The 19101-nt window shown below is 35.8% G+C and overlaps 1 protein-coding gene across 15 annotated transcripts in view; it reads left to right on the top strand.

Annotated features, from left to right (window-relative positions):
• The window catches only part of LOC121854165 (serine/threonine-protein kinase Tao-like), a 52443-nt gene extending 34893 nt beyond the window's left edge, over window positions 1–17550 (top strand). For all 15 annotated transcript variants that reach the window (XM_042348628.1, XM_042348619.1, XM_042348682.1 and 12 more), the window contains 9 exons: window positions 3755–3916; window positions 5302–5409; window positions 5723–5931; window positions 6914–7187; window positions 8043–8159; window positions 8955–9188; window positions 9435–9596; window positions 10864–10982; window positions 12272–17550. In XM_042348628.1, the coding sequence (XP_042204562.1) occupies window positions 3755–3916; window positions 5302–5409; window positions 5723–5931; window positions 6914–7187; window positions 8043–8159; window positions 8955–9188; window positions 9435–9596; window positions 10864–10982; window positions 12272–12368 (1482 nt within the window). In that variant the 3' untranslated portion in view covers window positions 12369–17550. The remainder of the gene's footprint in view (window positions 1–3754; window positions 3917–5301; window positions 5410–5722; window positions 5932–6913; window positions 7188–8042; window positions 8160–8954; window positions 9189–9434; window positions 9597–10863; window positions 10983–12271) is intronic.
• The last annotated feature ends 1551 nt before the right edge of the window (window positions 17551–19101 follow it).

The raw sequence follows: 19101 nt of genomic DNA, 5'->3' as shown, positions 1-19101 counted from the left end.
AGGCCATGCTGTACAGTTACATTGGACAAAGTGTAGCATCAAGCTGAAGCAAAGTGTGTGTGGTACCAGTATCTTTGTGGGAACCATTGTGCCCAAACATATCTGGAGACTAATTGTATCTATTCCTGTGGTAACAGTTTATGCTTAGTGACACGAGAAATTCCAAGATTTTTTGTAAACACGCTTGTATCGTGAGTTTAGTCGAGATGTTTGTTAGGAATCTGTTGTTTTTCTGACATTTTAGAAGGAATTCAGGCAACATCCTTCAATTTGGTTTGGCAGCCAGTGAAGAATATACAGTAGTTTAGCAGCCTTTTTTTTGTAATAATGCATTAAGCAAAAAAAGTCTTACCAATATACTCCAGATCCACACTTAGTGTTTAGATTCTTGAGTAGAAATAATGCACTGTTTAAGTATCTTACTGTCTGCTTATGTAGACAGGTAAACTTTGTTGTATAAGTGATGTACAGATGAATGGTGTCATGAAACAAACACTGTTTTTGCCCATTTGTGGGTGTAATTTAAAGTAGTAAGAACACCACGCGAGTTGCATTACTTTTATGTATGGAAATCACTTTCAGAAAAAATAGGAATATTTTGGTGAGAGGTTTTTCTTGGTGCATAATTATTTATACATAATGGTTATGTAACATTAGTATGCGTCCTCATCATTTAAAGATCTCAATACAGTACTCTAGTAAATCATAAAATTTTGAAAATGAAAGTTCAGTTTGTTAATTATGCATTTTATTGTATACTCGCCTCAAAATATCTTTGTGTGAGAATGTGACACAACAGACGAAGGATTTTGACAGCTGTACCGAGACAACAGAAGTCGCGGTGTTCATTTTTAAATTTATTGGACCCCACCATAAAGATATTTTTTGGAGTGAGTGTACAAATAATGCTTTATGAGGGTTGAAAATGTCAGTGACATTGTCTTCATGGTTTAAAAACCCAACCCTTATCCACCTATTATATAATAGATTCACAATTGCTCAATTTTATGATTACCCAACCCTTTTATGGACACTTAAGTCCTTTCAGAAATGAGGGTATTTGTCTACAATATCTTGAATTACTTCAGTTTCAAGTGAAGTTAAACTATACACAGTACAGTACTGTACTCTCCTCCACATTAAAATAATTTATATTATGTTTGTGTTCAGTATTATGTTTTAATAGTTTAATATTGTACAGTACTGTATTTATGTTAATATTGAAGGAGCAGAGATAGTTCTGGTGTTGACCATGTCTCACAACTTTCAGTGCACCATAAACTGACACTCGGTCACCATTTTTAATAGGTTGGATGGCATGCTTTGTTTTTTATATTTTTAATTATCCTCCATACATTTGCTTCATAGGCACTAATATGTGTATTTAATGAATATATTCAATCGTGTACAGTATTACCTTGCTTACTGGTAACAACTCGCAGACGTAGGAGTTTAATGTCAGAAGTAAAAGCTAAATGGGAAGTGGAGGAAGTTTTAAGACTTCCCCTGGATATTTTTTTTCTGAAGACTATTTCAAACTTTTTGGTTGTATTAATTGCAACTTGAGATTGATTGGATTTGTTTAGTTTCTCTAGTGTGTCTGGAGGTGTTTATTTAGGATCAGTACCCACTTTGGTTTTCAAACTGTCTATGCTGCTTGTCAGCTGAAGCTGTAAATTCTGAAGGATTAACTTCTTGGAGGGGTCCATGATACTGTAACACCAGATCTGTTCAGTAAGAGAGCTGCTCTGACCTTTTAGTAGGTAGGATCAACTCTTACCTTGGAGCATTATGTCATTTCAGTCCTGGAGCTTTGGTAGTACGTTCCTCCCCGCCCTTTGGTTTTTGCTGGCTTTGGATTACAAGAGCAGCCAGAAGTTCCATTTTCTAGTGGACCTCATTGCCAGGTGGCTCAGATTTCCCCACCTTCCTTTGGGGTTGGTGTCTCCTTATCTGGAATTGATGTGTTTCCAGTTTGTATAACTGGATTTCCATGAATTTGTAGTGAGTGGAGCCTTGCCCTGGAATAATGGTCATCAATTAGATACCAGCTCAAAACAGACTTTCAGCCTTCTTTCCCCTATGCCTTCCATTGGCAACAGTCTTACCTGCCCACTCATTTGAGGTTAACAGTATAGGGGAGAAGGATGGTTGATCATTTAGTTAATAATTAAGAGGTCAACCCTGGCAAATACTTAGGGCAGGTCACAGGGGCAAAGAATCCCAAATAATTTTCACATTAAAACTGGTTTGGCTGTGGCTCCCACCAGAGAAATGAATTGCTGGGTCAGTCTTAATTTTTTCTCTAGAGCTTCTTTAGAAATGAACAGTTGTTAATAAACATGACAGTAGTTCGTGTTATGGACGAAGATAAAGTTTTTGTTATTGCTGTATTGACTGACTTTTTTTATGCATTAAATGTCTTATGTGCACAAATTATAGATTCCTGCTATGGTTATATGTGTAGCTAAGTAATCAAGCTCTGTTAGGTTTTTAGTTCATTTGGATGGACTGTTGCATTGGTTGGTTATCTTCATATGTTTGTCTGTATATTTTATGCTTTTAATTATTTGCTAATTTTTTTTAAAACTTTGTACAGTAGTTAGGTTCCTTGAATGATCCCTTTCAGAATTGTGCCCAATTGTGGTGATGATAATGATTGTTGTAAATGCAAAATAATCAGGAGAATTGTGCCATTTTAAAGGAATTGTAACTGTTTTTAACTATTAAATGTTTTTGATTATGTTAATTACAAATATTAAATAACTAACAGAAAATATCATGTGTAAATTTTCTGTTTCATTCTGATGTTAAAACCATATTGTTTTTCATATGTTGTGTGGAATGTATTTATTGTGTTGTTTATAATACCCAGTACTGTACATTAATTTAATGAGTTATACAGTATAACAGGATACTTGAGAAAACACACACAATACTGTACAGTAGATAATACCTGGTGGTTGATGTTTGTAATTTCTTATATCAAATGATACAAGGAAAAGTTGCTCATACAGAAAGGTTGCTTTAATTTTTTCTTTTCAGATTAGATGTTTGATGGCTTTAAGAAATTATTTTACTGAAGATTTTGTTTTGACTGTTACTGTAGTTCATTTTTAATCATCTTCATATCATTTACTGTCAGTGGGAGGATATAACCTTGTTTCTAAAGTCATTCTCAGAAATATTGTTAGACTTAAGTTGAAATTCATTAACTTTGATAGATGCATCATGCCCTTTCCTTTCCTCACAACTACCCAATATTTAGGGTACTAGTTGAAAACTATTTTGTTGTTCATATATATATAATGGTTGGAAAACAAATAACTTCACTCTGTTTGGCCCTGTTGAAGTTTGTGCTTTGGGGTGTAAAGGATTTGGCTTGATGAATCTTACTTAACCTGTCATGACTTGTACTGTACATTAGCTTTATAATTCATGTGTATGGTGTGGAAGTGCTATATATATACTGTATATATAAACTGTATCAGTATTATGATGTGGATAAAATTCAGTATTCTGAATCACAAAAATAATTTGTTGTGTAATAAAAAAAATCACCAGATTTAAATTTCAGGTGTGTATTTTAAAAGTAAAATGAAAATTGATTTTTTATTTTAATATTTATATAACTTCATTATAATCTCATTAATAATATGGAGTTTTAAGTGTATTCAACCTATCATATCATTAACTACTTGAAGTTAGTGACTGTCATTGGTCCAATCTAAAGTCATATTTTGATGCAATACAGCCTGGTGGCAATGTTGGGGAAGCAAGCACCAGCAACTTTGCTACCATAAAGACGACGTCCATTGTCAGCAAGCAGCAGAAAGAACATCTTCAGGAAGACATGCACGCTGCCATGTCCGGGTACAAGCGCATGCGGCAGGAGCACCAACGAGCGCAGGCTAAGGTACTGTAGTAGATGCTTTGTTTTGCTGACACAGTTTCAGTAATGGTGATAATTAATGTAATATTAAGACAAAAGTAACCCTCTTGATAGCTGGAAACAAAAAGTTATGCCAAATAAGTTGAGGAATGGCCATTTCCCCCATAAGGTCACAGGACATTGTTTTAAAGAAAATAAAATTGATGTACAGTACCTGTACTAATGCATTTTAAATTACACAGCATTTAAATCCAGTCTTCTGTGTCATAGGTAATTTGGGATTTAGTACCATTGGCAGCTGGGCACTGGTGCCATTCTCATGTGGTTTAGGTATTTTTGTTATTCATGCATACCTAGGTTCTGGCAGTTACCCTTAAGCTTATAACATAGGATGCCAAGTAGAGGGTTCTGTTGTCCTTAGACTGGCCTTCCAACATCAGCCAGATTTTATTTGTTTAATTATTGGGATAAAAAAAATCTTCTCCCTATCACACCAAGAGGGTGACTTATGCAGTAGCTGCTCTCTAAAGGCAGGGGGGGTGGGGGGGTTGGTATACTGTAGAGCAGAGTCTACCCATTTAACACCAGAAATAGTGTGCATATAGTCTGCCATATTGATTTCTTGCTAACCCACCATTTTCATTTAATTTCTTGCTGACAGTCCTATAGGGCAGGTGCATCAGACTAGCCGTACCCTGTTCTGTTTATTCAGTACAATAAACTCTCATATTTACAGAATTTCTCATCAATGTGACAAAAAAATAAAGGACCTTTCATCATTTTTAACACAGGGATCTCCATGTCAAAATTTTGTGTAATATTTCTATGGTGAGGGGCACCAATATCTCCTGTCATTAATTACAACCTGATCTTTGCTACATCAAGTACATTACAGTATACTTCAGCAGTTACTGCATCATTATAAAGTCCATCATTAATAGCCTATATGGGGGAATGGATGATTGTTGATAATAGAGAGAACGTTTAATGTGGAGAAACTACAGGCTGGACATTTGTAGTACACAGTTAGTACAGTATTTAAAACAATTGGATCTATGGAAATATGAATTATACACAACCTCTGGAGATTTGATTCCCTTGCACGACAACAGTGTGATGAAATCTGCTTGGCTATGGGCTCTTCTAGGGAATTAAACTCCAAGATCAATCATTAGTATATTCAGAATCATTACAGCTTTAATGTACAGTACACATATTTCTTGGTTAACAAACTTTCACTCAGTACCTGTACATCCCATTTTTACACTTCACCAATTACAGAACACCTGTTAAGAATATTAGAAAGTAATGTTTTAAGATTATGTTGAATATTAAGTGTAAGAATATTCAATCAGATTATTTCAATAATTTACTTAACTATGATAATTGTTTCCTTTCATAATTATTAGCTGGAGGAGAAATGTCGTGTTGAGATGGAGAATCACAAGCACATGCTGGACAAGGAGTATGAGGTTTTGCTCACACAGTTCAGCAAGGAGCTTGAGAAACTCAGACAGGTGAGATACAATAACTTTTGCATGATAATAACTAGATTTGGAAGGGCAGCTACATGAGGCTTTCCTAATATTTACCTCATTTCATTACTAAGATATATTTGCCAGTGCCTCGATTCAATGAAGGCGAGTATTTTTTCTTTATCAAATGTTATATACTGTATATATATAATGTTATATGTGTGTTTGGGGGAGTTAATAATTTATTTAAAGCTCATTGAAGCTGGTTATAGAAAATTAAAATGTTATGATTTCACTAGTATTTTGTTAACAAGTTAGAGAAGATCACTCATTAATGCCTTCTTTTATTGTCCAGAAACACGAAAAGGAGCAAGAGAAGAAGTTAGATGTGTGTTCGATAGCGGAAAAGAACCTTCAAAAGGATATAACCGGTAGACATTGTAATGAGCTTAAGCAATTCCAGTCACAGTACAAGAAGCAGTACAAGGAGAATATAGAAAAGTGGAAGAAAGAACACTCGCAAGATCCTAATACACCCAAAAGACAGAAAGAAGCACAGCTCCAGTATGTATATATATTTTTTCTCTTTCTTAAGCTTGACACCTTTTGCCTGGCAGCTTTCATAACTGCACTAACCAGTTGGGCAGTTTTGCCAACACCCTCCATAACAACCATCACCCTCAAAAGAGAGATGAGAAACAAAGGTTACCCCTCAAGAAGCAGAAGGTCCAATCAGAACAAAATTACTTTGCCAGTACCACATGCCACTACTATTGGTAGCCTTCTTTGATTTCAAGGCCAAAAACTAAATATTTGACCCATTTTGACACTTCAAGAGATATTTGGCCAGGATTATACTGTAGCCTTAGGTAAGACATTATTTTGTCTCATTTATAGTATATCATTTCATAAGCTTTATTTTCATTTTTGTACAACTCTCTTTGAGTCAACTGTTGTAATTGAAGTGGCTGTTGTTAACGCTGTCATCTGTCACCCACCTGAGGGGTAATAGTGGACATTATTTCAATGACTATGCATTAATAGGCCCTGGAGCTACTCTTTTATGACTTGATGTGGGTGTATGTCAGCTAGTGGTATCAGGAAAAAATGTCAGCTGTAGTTTGGGGGCCACAGGTACCACCCCGTTTGAGGTTATGAGCAGTCCTGCATATGAAGTACCTAACCCTACTTATACCTGAGGTATTTTAAATGTTCTAATAAGTCCTGTCTATTGGATAGTCATTGGCTTTAATCTCCCCCTTTGAAGGTGATGGGTAACTGTAATAATGAGAACTACCTGGTTGTGGGGTCTTCTAAAATTGTGTTTTTATTTTTAAATTACTTAATAGTTGTCATTCATTGGCTTGTCCCTTCTATATCTTCATACCTTATTGTCCTCACAATATTTTTTCTGAATAAGTTACAAAGCTTTGGATATTTTAACTCATTCATATGTAAAAATAATATATTTTAGATAAATTTTAGGAATAATTTTTTTTCTCTTCAAATTTAATACATTTTAATAAAGGTGCCTTTTATTTGATAGGAACCAGAAGGAATACCTTAAAGCCTCTGAACGACAAGAAGAACAAAAGTTAGTGCAACAACAAGCAGAATACATTCAACTAGAAATGCGAAAGTTCCGTCGACGTAGCATCTTGACATACTACGTCAAAGAACAATCTCTCCTCAAAGAGGAGCTTATCAAGAGACAACAACAGTTGGAGGCAGCTCACTCAATGCTTCTAAGACACCATCAGTTAACACAGGATCTGGAATATCGGCAACAAAGAGCTATTCACGCTTTAAAGGAGGAGCAGGTAAATTTATAATGTTTTTGGTTGATAGCAAATTTGAATAACCCGTAGGTGGTCAGTTAACCAAAGTCGTGCCGATATGGTTAAATATATTCCACATTTCTTGTGTTGGCTAAAACAACCTCAAAGGACCCCCAAAATCACATGGTAACAATGAAAAGCTCACCTATAAGCTCCTAACCTGGTTTAAAGGTCCTGGGCAGTCAGGCATTGCCATGTGCTCAGTGTTGTTCAGAGGTGCCAGCATGTCTGCAACCACTTCCACTTCCACATTTTTCTTTCTGGAACATGGGGTTGATTTGGTATTTTTTCAGCTTCGTCTTAAAATTATCCTTATACCTTTTCCGCTGCCAGTCAGCGTTACTTTTACCATTCGTTAGGTGACTGTAAAGTAGCTGCTTTGGCAGCCTACTGTCATCCATGTGGGTAAGGTGCCCAGTCCAATGTAGTTATTCATGAATAATGGTAGCCTCGATGCTCCTACAGTTGGTGTCAGCGAGAATACTGGCATTTGTTCTCTTGTCTTCCCAGTTAAGTCGGAGGATGGAACATAGACTACATTAATGAAAGTTTTCAAGTGCCTTGAGGTGCCTCCTGTATGTGAACCATGTCTCACTGCCATATAGCAGGGTGAGGAGGACCACTGCTCGATATCCGTATAACTTTGAAGATAATTTCAGATCTGTACAGCTGAAGATACGTGTACAGTCTTCCAAAGGCTTGAGGTGAACATCTGATCCAATGTTGAATCTCTTCATCGATGTCCGCAGTGGTGATGTGTGTGTGCGTGAGAGAAAGAAAGAGACTATATGTTTGTTTGTGTATATATATATTTATATTTATTTATTTATTTTTCAGATGAACAAACAACACCAAACAGAATTAAGCAGCCAACATGAGTACATGAAGAGAGTTGAGAGAGAGCTCCGGAAAAAACACGCTTTACAACAAAAGCAACAGCCAAAGAGTTTAAAAGTAAGATTAGATAAATTGTGTTGTTCTGTAATGTTTGGTTTGCTATACTTCATGGTTCACAATTCTGTGTTGGTACATGGCACAGTGGATGTGTCTTTTAATATGATTTGAAGAAAAAATAAATACGTATTTCAATTTAAAAGGAAAGTAAAATGACTCGAGAAATACGACATTGGATTAACTTTACTTAGTACAACTGATATTCTAAGATTGAGTTCATTACTCATCACTTTGTTGTAATACAATACTGTACAGAAATACCTCACTATTCGCAACCCTGCTTAAATGCAATTGATATTTTAACACCTCTGTTCAATATTTGCAAGGCATATCCTATTTATTATCAAATGAAAAATTACAATACCCTTCAGTAATATTTCAAACTGGGCCGGTTAGCCACAGCTTTCATATTCCAATGCAAGGCCCAATTTACACATGAGAGTTTTGGGAAATTTTAAAACTGATTTTAGCCATCACACAGTGGTAAATGGTGTTAATTTTTCAACATTGTAAAACTGATCGATCCATCATATAACGGTCAACACCTGGAATTGGTTCGTGTAAAATTATGGTAATGAGATGATGTAACTGAGAATGAAGTAATGATGATAGAGATGACAGATGGATAGAAATTTCTTCATGTTGAATTGTTTTGTATTGTAATACAGTACTGTACTTGATGGAAAATTGGATAAATTTTATTGTTACTTTTCTTAAAATCTATCCTAGCAATAACTCTTATGACCAAAGAAACAATATACATAGGAATGTTTATAACTGAAATTCCCATTGCAGCAAAAAGAAATAGAGATACGTCGTCAGTTCCGTGATACTATCAACATACAACGTCAGCAATATAAAGAGTATAAGGCACAAATTCTTGCCAAAACTCCAAAAGAGGATCAGCGAGCCATCATCAAGAGGTTGAAGGAAGATCAGCGACGGAAATTGGCTATGTTGGGTGACCAGTATGAACAATCCATTGCCGAGATGCTTCAGAGACAGTCACTGAAACTTGATGAAAGTCAAGTAAGTTTTACATAACAAAGTCGCTGTTTTTTGTGTAAAGTTTAAATGAAACAATTATACAGTACCTATATAGAATTTCATTTGGAAATTTTTACCGTAATTCAATCATTTAAGTTAATATGTTTAAGAATGCAGTAGTGTAAAAGGAAATATATCAAAATAGTCTTGAAAATATAGATTGCAGAGTTTTCAAGCAAATTATAGCTTGCTACAGGGTAGTGTTGCAAATGTTTGTCTATGTTGCAGGTAGTGGAACAGCAGCAGTTAACAGAGAAGCTGGAGAGAGAATTGGATATGTTGGCAGAATACCAAACACGCAATCGCCAACAAGCAGAGGCTCAACGTAACCGTGAAAAGAGGGAATTAGACGAGAGAGTAGCACTCAGGAGAACTTTATTACAACAGAAGGTTTGTTGATCACAAATATTATAGGCAGTTAAGATTAAAATTAAAGAAAGCTAAAAAAATATACAACTTAAGTTGTCTTTGTTCCAAATAGAGTTTTAAAAGTGTTTAACCCTTTTGCCCCGGGCTAGGGTGCCGCTGGCCGTGTCCCCCCACTCGGGGGTAAATCGAGAAAAATCTAAACTTTTCCAAAAATATTTTTTAACCTTTGTAAATGATAAAACAATGAAAACGATGTAAGGAAAACTATATATTGACCCTCTAGAAACTTCCCTGTGGCCACACTGGCGAGGAAGATAAAGGGACAGTGTTGTTTTGACAGCTGACGCTCCTGGTCACTACGAACTTAGCGGTCATTTTCTGCTTGCTTTTGTTTCCAGGATGGCCAGTAATTCATATATTTACTGATTATAATACTTATTTCCTATAAATAATTAATTTAGAATATTTTATTTTCATTATTTTTCTTAAAAAGTGCTCGGCAACATACACACAGTCGGTCGCTAGGTTGTCTGGCTGTCTTTGTGTTTGGTAGAGCAAGTAATGCATAAAATAATAATAATTCCACATATAAATACATTTATAACATAATCATAGCATTATTTTCCAGTAATACTACACTACAATACAACTACACTACTTTTAGCAATATTACTTTGATACAACATTATAAAATGAACAAACAATGAAAATGAAACAAACAAAAGTAGGTAATTATGTTCAGGAAGCTTCCCTGTGGCTGAGTGTGTGGCGCGACAGGCAAATAGTCACACTGGAACCTGATAACCCGCGCTGGACATTTAAACAGTGGCGGGAAAAGGCGCACATTCTGGAACGTCACCCGGGGCGCACTGGGCGGGCGTCCTGGAACGTCACCTGGGGCGTAAGGGTTAATAAATCACAGGTTTAAAAGATTAAATGACTTTTTAGTTGGAATTTTAAGTTTGAAGGGTGACAAAATGTCAAATTATACTGTCACTGTAGAACTTTAATATACGTGATTTTATTTCTTTTAAAATTTTAGTTTGAAGTAGCTTTTAAGAATACATTTTAAGTAGGACAAATTTAATAAGCATATAGCTTAAAGGTTCTGCAAGGTTTGTTATGTAGAAGTGGTCTTAAAGAGGAATTGTGACGTGTAATTAATGCTACAAAGGGAATCATTAGAATATTATGCTGAAGATAAAGAATTGGTGAACCAGTGACTGAGATCTAAAGGCTTTATGTGAGACCATATATAATAAAATTAATAATCTAAATTGTTTTGCAGATGGCTGAGGAAACTGCACGATTCCAACACGAGCGACATGAGCGGATACGGCTGATGCAAGAGAAACAGACTCGAGAATTAGAAGAATTTGATAATGAATCCTTAAGGCAGGGATTTAGGTAAGAAAGTTCATTCATGTCTCGTTGACTAAAGAAATTTGTTGCTTGGCGCCTCCGAAACCTCACTAATTTATTACCTCTTGAACTTTATTTACTGTACTTAGGTCTTATGGGAAACATGGGAACAATTCCACACCCTGTTACTCATCAGTCATGTATATACAGTGCATACAGTAGTTGCTTCACCTCCTTTAAGACCATAATACACCCAATCTTTATATTTCATGTACAATATAAATCATACTAACATCTATGAAATTAACATTCACCATGACACCGACTCTTTTATGCATCATACTGGCACACCATTTCTACCTGCCCTCCTTTCACTGTTAGGCTCCTTCATCCCCACCACTGGTCATAAGTGAGCAGCATTACCTCACTTGTTCTACTCCTACAATGCCTCACATTTTATTAATCCAAGTGGAATGTAAAAAAATATATACAGGGGGGGGGGGGTCCCCAACATATGAACGAGGTTAAACTTTAAATTTTGAGTAATTTATTTACCTGCTGACTTTTTTTTCACTTTCATGTACCGTATTTTGTCATTCTATTTCTTCTTTTCTCTTAAATTAAGTGATTTTAGATGTATATAAGGACTTAGGCTATGATATAGTGGGATCTTAAACATTGTTCTGTAAGTACGGTATGCACATAGCATGTCTTCCAACTTGCGTACATTTCCTACTTAAAAGCGCCCTCAGGAATTTGAGTGACCCAGAGTCCCCGATTTGTTGAATTAACCTAAATAAGCAAAAGTTCATCAAATTGATGCTATACCGTTACCTTTGCTACCCATGGCTTTCTGCGTAAGCTATAGCTGGCTGCATTTCAACCAATCACGTAAGCGATAACTGTGCACACGAGACCCGCGTGAAATGGGACCCCACTGCATTTTTTTTTACATAAACACCACTATGCTGATTCCTATGTTTGCACATGCTCTCCATAAATTATGGTCCTGCCTCAACAAGACATCAACTACAGTACTACTTTGTTGTTCTCCCTTGACACCTGGTCTAAGAAAAATTATTTGTGAGCATTGCAAAGGCCCAGGTGACCCCAGTGTCTGCATGAGCTCCATGTGACCCTGGGTTGGGGAACCTTTGATATAGAGTGTGAAGTGAAGAGAAATAAAGTGGAATGAATTTTCAAGATGAATTGTTACACATGCTCTACAGGAAAACCTCATTGAACCTTCAATTATCTGTTTTCTATAAATCAGTTTATGGGATAAATTTTCTAAATATCATTTAAACATTTATTCTTACTTTATCTTTTTTCAGTGCACTGCAAATAGTGGACTCTTCAAATGAACGGTGGCCAGAAGAATTCAACGTGTCGGCATCCATGCTTTCCTTATCCCTCCAACCTAACCACTGAGTAACTGGTTGATTCCTAGCTAGCTGTAGAAGCTGTAAACATTTGACAACCCTCTTCTCTCTAGGCTATATTGTTTTCCAGGTACGAATATAAATTTGAGCTCTTTGTAATATGTAATTAGCCTTATTTATGGAATACTAATGTCACCTTCATATTTATTTGTTGTAAATCCAGATAATGGTTAGGATTTCCAAAGTCTGGTCCATGTACGGCCGGAGAATTTCCGTAGATGCCCGGGCCCCAAAGGTGCTCTTGTGGCCGCAATGCCAGTGTGCTTTAGAATCCCTATCTCCCATTAAAAGAAGTTGGATTGGAGTTTCTTTGGTGAGCAAGATTGGTTGAGTTAACACAAACTTCTGTCTAAATGAAATGCCTGCTGCTTGCAAGATAGGTAAATGGTCAGAATTCAGCATTTGGTATTATATAATTCTCAGAATTTTTAATTTCATAAAATATAAATACTTCTGTCAAGTAACTGCTGTAGACATGGCTAACTTTCTCTCATGTATATACTGTAAGTGAAACTTTTAAAGAGACCAGTAAGTGTGAGCGTGGGAAGGTGTAATGCCAAGGACATTTTCCCCACTCGGCAGGAAAGACGGCCTTATTGATATACCATCTTCCTCCTGCATTTACTGTTCGCTTCATATATGTTGGTCTTGTCATAAATTATAATATGGGTGCAACTGTTTTAAGTTTGCTACCCAGAAATTCTTATAAATCAGTGAAACACAGGAACTAAACGCTAGGGTTCTGTCGATGATCACTGCAAGCACAGATTCGCCTTTCACTAATACTCCTATCTTCAGCATATTAATCACAGTCTAGGGAGGATTCCATAAGTTGAGGTAAAATGTTATTCCAAGTAATTTCCTCCAGTATAGGCAAACCCCAGTATTCTATCTTCTCTGCACTGGAAGCGAAGCAAAGTCTGATGGTCTCGGTTGAAAGTAGAGAAGCCCTCTTTGCTCAATATCATGTAATGAGATCAGTGAATTGGAGCCAGTAGTTGTAAGCCAGGAAGGTTCATGTTTATGCATTGTCAGTAGGAAAGTTTGCCATATTGATAATTTCATCTGCTGCTCATAAATCTCTGGTCTTGTCCCATGTAAGTTACCTTCTGACTTTGTATGAATATATAATCATTATTATTTGTGGCCTGGTCAGTCATTATGAGCCTTTGAGGTAAATCCACTCTTAGGCTCATATCCATGTATTTTTAATACAAAATGGATAAGACTCGTGCTGCATGTTCTCATTATGACCACAGTTAAATTAGCTGGTTTTGAAAGAATGTAAACAGTGTCCAGGAAGTTTTTCCCTAGTCAGATGAAGATCATATAATCCTCATCAGCAAGAGAAACTGTTTATTATTTATTATTAACCTCTCTGTTTCCCTTAGAGGTAATGATATGACTTTTTTTCATTTATTTGTTTTTGACAGTTATTGGGGATCATATCCCTATTTCACTATACGTATGTCAATATACATTTTAACTTTTAGATTCATTTACATTATTATGGATAGAAGTGTTCTTGGAACTGTATGGCTCATTGTTGCTGACTTTTTCACAAATATTTAGAGTCACTTCAAGGTCCTGCAATGCTCTTACATTTGAGAGCAAAAGCATGTGGTCCATAGTGTATTTGTGTAAAATGCCAACAACTTGGTATGTGGCTTAGCACAAAATTACCTTTCATTGTAGCTTGGACAAATGGAAATAAATTGCTTGATTTCAAGACTGGTATACCCTCAGAAGTAATTAATCTGAATTTGGTGCCAGTAATTATGGCAGAGTATTTTGTTTTTCCAAATCAATTTAGCTCACAGGTGCAGTGTTTAATTTGAATAATTTAGAGGCTGCCTTTCAACCAGTAATACATGGACCTTGCTTTAAATAAAAATAAAAAGATGTTGGGCACCATGAAGGCTGCTACATACAGTATTTTAAAATTTTCACTTCCCATTAGAGAGGCGAAATTGTTTGAGTTTGCTAAGCCACTTGCTCCCCCAAGAGGCATCTGCTTGAAAATGCTTTCACACCCTTGTATGGTCACTACAAGGAACAATATATTTCATAAATTAGCCTGTGGGAAAATGAACGTGGAAGCTTTCAGACTTTGAAAGAGTGAATTTTACAGTTTCACCCTTTCCTTTAATTTTTGGATAATTGAATAAAAATTTTCTTCTTTTGTCCCCTTCTCGTATCTATGATCACAAAGCTGAAATCTTTCACTTGTTGACATTTGGTTCTGTGAGCATGAGTGTCAAGAAGGAATTCATTTTCCCAAAAACTTTTCTGACCCAGCAGCATCATTGGTTTCACCCACCATGATTCCTGGTCGGCTTAATTGCAGACATTCTCAGCCTTTAGGTAGGCCTAGGCAAGTTGTTTGTATGTTGCATCATTCCAACCTTTTAATGCGTGAGTGAATTGTAAAACCTTTGTTCTTGTTTTTAATTTTTTTTATGTAATTGTAACTCGAGGTAATGTACCATTGTTTTAATGCTCAAGTTTATAAAGTCAGAATATTAAAATGTTTCCAACAACAAAAAGTATATGGACAGTGTTTTTAGGGACATTATTTAGTTTTTGGAAACAAAAAAAAATAAATATATATATATATATGATTGCAACTCCCAAAAAATAGTCACTTAATATGACAAAGTGTAAACTGGTTGTATTGGCCAAAAACAATGTTTACCAAAGCAGGTTTTTGTTCAGCAACCGGTTTAAAATCTCATGTAGATTCAGCACTTACATAAAATTGCATGCTTGAATTTTCAAAAGAGAGAGAGCAGTATTAAATTGCAAACTTGAAATTGTTAGTTAGTCAGTGTGTGTGCCTGAGGATTAAACAGTTGAATGTGTGTTTCTGGATGTATGAGATGGGTTAAATAGTCCCAAAATCATAAATAACCATATCTATTTTTCTTCTTTTGTCAGCTACTCTATATGGAAACCTCTTCAAATTTTGAAATTAAAAAAAGAATATAGTGTAAGATTCTATCATCAGTCAAAATTTGTATTTATTCTGTATTGCATTGTAGTTAGATATGTTACTTTATGATCCCAATGAGACCAAATGTGTTTATTAGCTGCTGAGATGTTCCTGGGTCATGGACTAGGTATACACAAACCTCACACCACACATGTGCAGTATGTCTAGTTCCAATCTTGCTGTTTCTTGCCTCGATGTAATTGTTTCATTTATTTCTCCATGTCCTTTATTACACGTACATTGTAAAGTATTGTACACGTTATTTTATGTACACTTGATATTACTTATTTCTGCTATCGTATTGATTATGATTTCTCAATATTTTTTTTTCATATTTGCATCCCTAACATCAGTTTTTAGTTTTCTAATTGTTCATAATGTCATATGAATTATTTTTTTTTTATGCAACTAAGTTGCATCATTGTTCTTTTTTATACAGTTGCTTGTATTGTCTTTCCCTTGCATCTTCAACATAATTATGATTAATATTTGTGATAATCAGTGATACTGATCCTTGGATATGACCCAGTTGAATCTTGGTCATATTCCCTGTAAGGTCCACAGGAAATACTGCTCTATCTAAATAGAGAATGAAGGTTCATTATTGATGGTCATGTCACAAGGGCAAACCATTATTAACTTTTCCCTCTACCTTTTCTGACTCACTGCATTCATGTGTTTCTTTATACATTGTAGTTATGGACTTACCATCATAACATCTGAGTGAAAGGACCCTTTGTTTCTCTTGGATGCCGCATTCCACATGTTCCCTCCCACCCCCTCTCCTGTTCTTTATATGGCAATTCAAATAAAAACAAATATATTGATAACCCAGGTGAGAGAGTAAGAGGTTTTTGAAAAAATGTGTATATATGATATACCATGTATGTTGTTATTAACTTATTACAGTCACTGAGGTTACCCACCACCCTGTATCAGATGTAGCTTTTTCAGTAAAAGCAAATTATATTTAGTTTAATAAAGCAATCAACAGTGTTGTAGGATTCAACTTAAGCATGACTAGTGAGCTACCTACCTTATATGGTTGGTAAAAGATGACTGTGTAACACCAGATGTACTGGGTAGGAGATGTGTTCAGTGGGACATCTCCAGATTTCTCCACAGATGGTGAGGTATTGCTGTATTCCATCATGCACACTCTTCTCAACAACAGGTCTCAGCTCTAGGATCATCCTTAGTGTTCAGTGTAACTTTTGTTATGACTAGGTATCGACCCTAGATCTACCTCTTTACATAGACCCTTCCTCTCATGATAGTCTTTATTCAGAATCCACATTATCTTGCCAATATTTTTTTACTTTTGCTAATCTTTATACTCAGTATCTCCTAAATTTTTTATTTCTACTGCCACTTTATTCCTGATTGACTTATCATTATTTCCTTACTGTCATATTATACTGTTTTTATACTGGTATCATATTAATTTTTAATAAAATTAGCTCCGTATATAAACCTCTTCTGAAGCTATTATGCTTTTCTTTGCAAGTTAATCTAATCTCTTTATGTACATAATTCCATGGATCTTCTAGAATCCCTGCTGTGCCTGTCAGTACCTCTCTTGTAACACCACTTTTAACCTTTGCAGTTGTTATTCTTTTTAGACATCACCTTATCCCACTTTTACTCTTTCTATATTTCTTTAACCACTCTACTGAACTTTACAACCTTTTTCATGTTGTAGATTCATTCATGTCCCTTAACCCTCCTCTGTTTAGAGATTCCAGGTAAATAAAAGAAGAAAGTCATAAGTATTAGCGGCGTTACAAACATGTGGTATGATCCAGGCATATCAAGATTGCATTTACCACCCACCTTGATAATATATGGCATCTGACTGCATACTACTTCATGGGTAGGTCATTTCCATATCCAAAGTACATATGTGATGAGATATCTAGGTCTAGTTGTTATAAAAGAGTGCAGTCACAATGCCCTTCCAAGACCTGGGCTTCAGTGCAAGAACCAGCCTCCCAGATGTTTGGTGCTCATGTGTAGTGTCCAGTTGGATGCCCCCTCACGTTGATACTGTATTTGTGAATTCCACTCTAATTCAGACGAGTGAGGATGCATTTTTGTATGGGTCTCTGTGTTTGTAATGTTACAAAAAATTCTGTGTCTGTATATATTATAAGAAAATACATGATGCTTCCAAAACTAATTGTACTTTTTCCATCCCAACATAAACCTAACCTTATTGAATACTACTTTGAGTGAATATACTTTACTGTACTATAGTATTTTCATGCCAACTTGGCCCTCAAGTCATGCCCACTCTTCTATAAAAATAGGAGATTGGTTCATAGAAAATGTTCGTGTAGCTGTCCATTTATTCAAACTAAATATGTTCACAATTGGTAAGCAGCTGTTTAACAGCTCTGCTTACCAATTGTGAACATATTTAGCTTGATTAAATGGACAGTTATACGAACAATTTCTATGAACCAATCGGCTATTTGTAGTTATAGACGAGGGTTAGGTTAGTGTGGAAATAGTACAGGTTATTATGTACAGGAATACTTGCTATTTGCAACCCTGCTTATGCATAATTGATATTTTAACACCCTTATTCGATATTTGCAAAGTATACAAGTACAGGAGGTCCTTGTTATAAGAGTATTCACTATCCAATGTTTCGCAGTTATGTGGTCATCTTTTTGTGACCATCCATGTAAAATGTTTCCGCATTTAAGTGGATTCCACTCTATGCTTGGAGATGAAGCAATGCATTGAATTTAGATTTTCAATTCAATTAAGACACAATTTGGCCTCCATCTTAGTGTCGGTAAAATTCTTATAACTTCCCGCCACAAGGAGATTTTAGTTCAAGAACCTTTTGGACTACAGATAGTCTGTAGCACTGTTGACAAGTGTTAGGCATGTACTGTACTGTATTGGTTCTAGAACTCCAGTGCTGGTTAAATAGCCTTAATAAATATAAATCTCCGTCATAACTGTTATTAGAAACTTGTGTTGCCCATCACTGTGAGGGTTCCACATGTAGGGGTGGGAATACTACTCCTGTGAGGAACTGTACATGTTGAATTTTCTTTACTTCACTACAAGACATACACACATACAGCCCAAGTGACGTGTGAAAAAAGGTTCAGTGAAAAGAAAACATGGATGGAAATGAATAATAGGCAGTCATGCAAGGGGGGGGGTGGGGCTAGGTACTGCACAGCTGCTACAATACGTGTTAGAATCGACCGCCATTGTTCCTTTTCTTTATTCAAGTCTTGCAACATGCGAGTATATATGGTATTCATTGAAAATAACCTTTTCACTTCCATCCATTTAGTTAAGGTGAATAAGTGTTCATTTGATGACTCGAGAATTTAGTCTTTCACTAAAATGCTTGTAATAGCACAGCTTTCTTGTACTGTACTACTTTGTGCTACATTTAACTGCATAATTACGGAGCGGGAGGTTCCTGGTGTGAATCTGGTGTCTTTCTACAAATTATGTCTGGGATTATACCGGTACCTTGTACTGTACAGTATTTCTCCAAAGCTAGGATCGAATTATACAAGAAGTACCGGTATATGAAAAACTCGCAATTCTTTAACAAAATCAGGGGTCGAACTACTTAATTATGAGATCAGTTTATGCACGAGTAATACGGCAATAACAACTTGCGCTACATTCATAAAAATTACTCAAGTGGTTTTAAGTTGATATATGTCACTGTATTCAAGTGTGTCACATTACC

The sequence above is a fragment of the Homarus americanus genome, unplaced genomic scaffold (genome assembly GCF_018991925.1).
Source record: "Homarus americanus isolate GMGI-L3 unplaced genomic scaffold, GMGI_Hamer_2.0 scaffold50564, whole genome shotgun sequence".
Taxonomy (NCBI): domain Eukaryota; kingdom Metazoa; phylum Arthropoda; class Malacostraca; order Decapoda; family Nephropidae; genus Homarus; species Homarus americanus.
The sequence above is the reverse complement of the archived record's forward strand: the minus strand, read 5'-3'. Positions and strand labels throughout refer to the sequence as shown.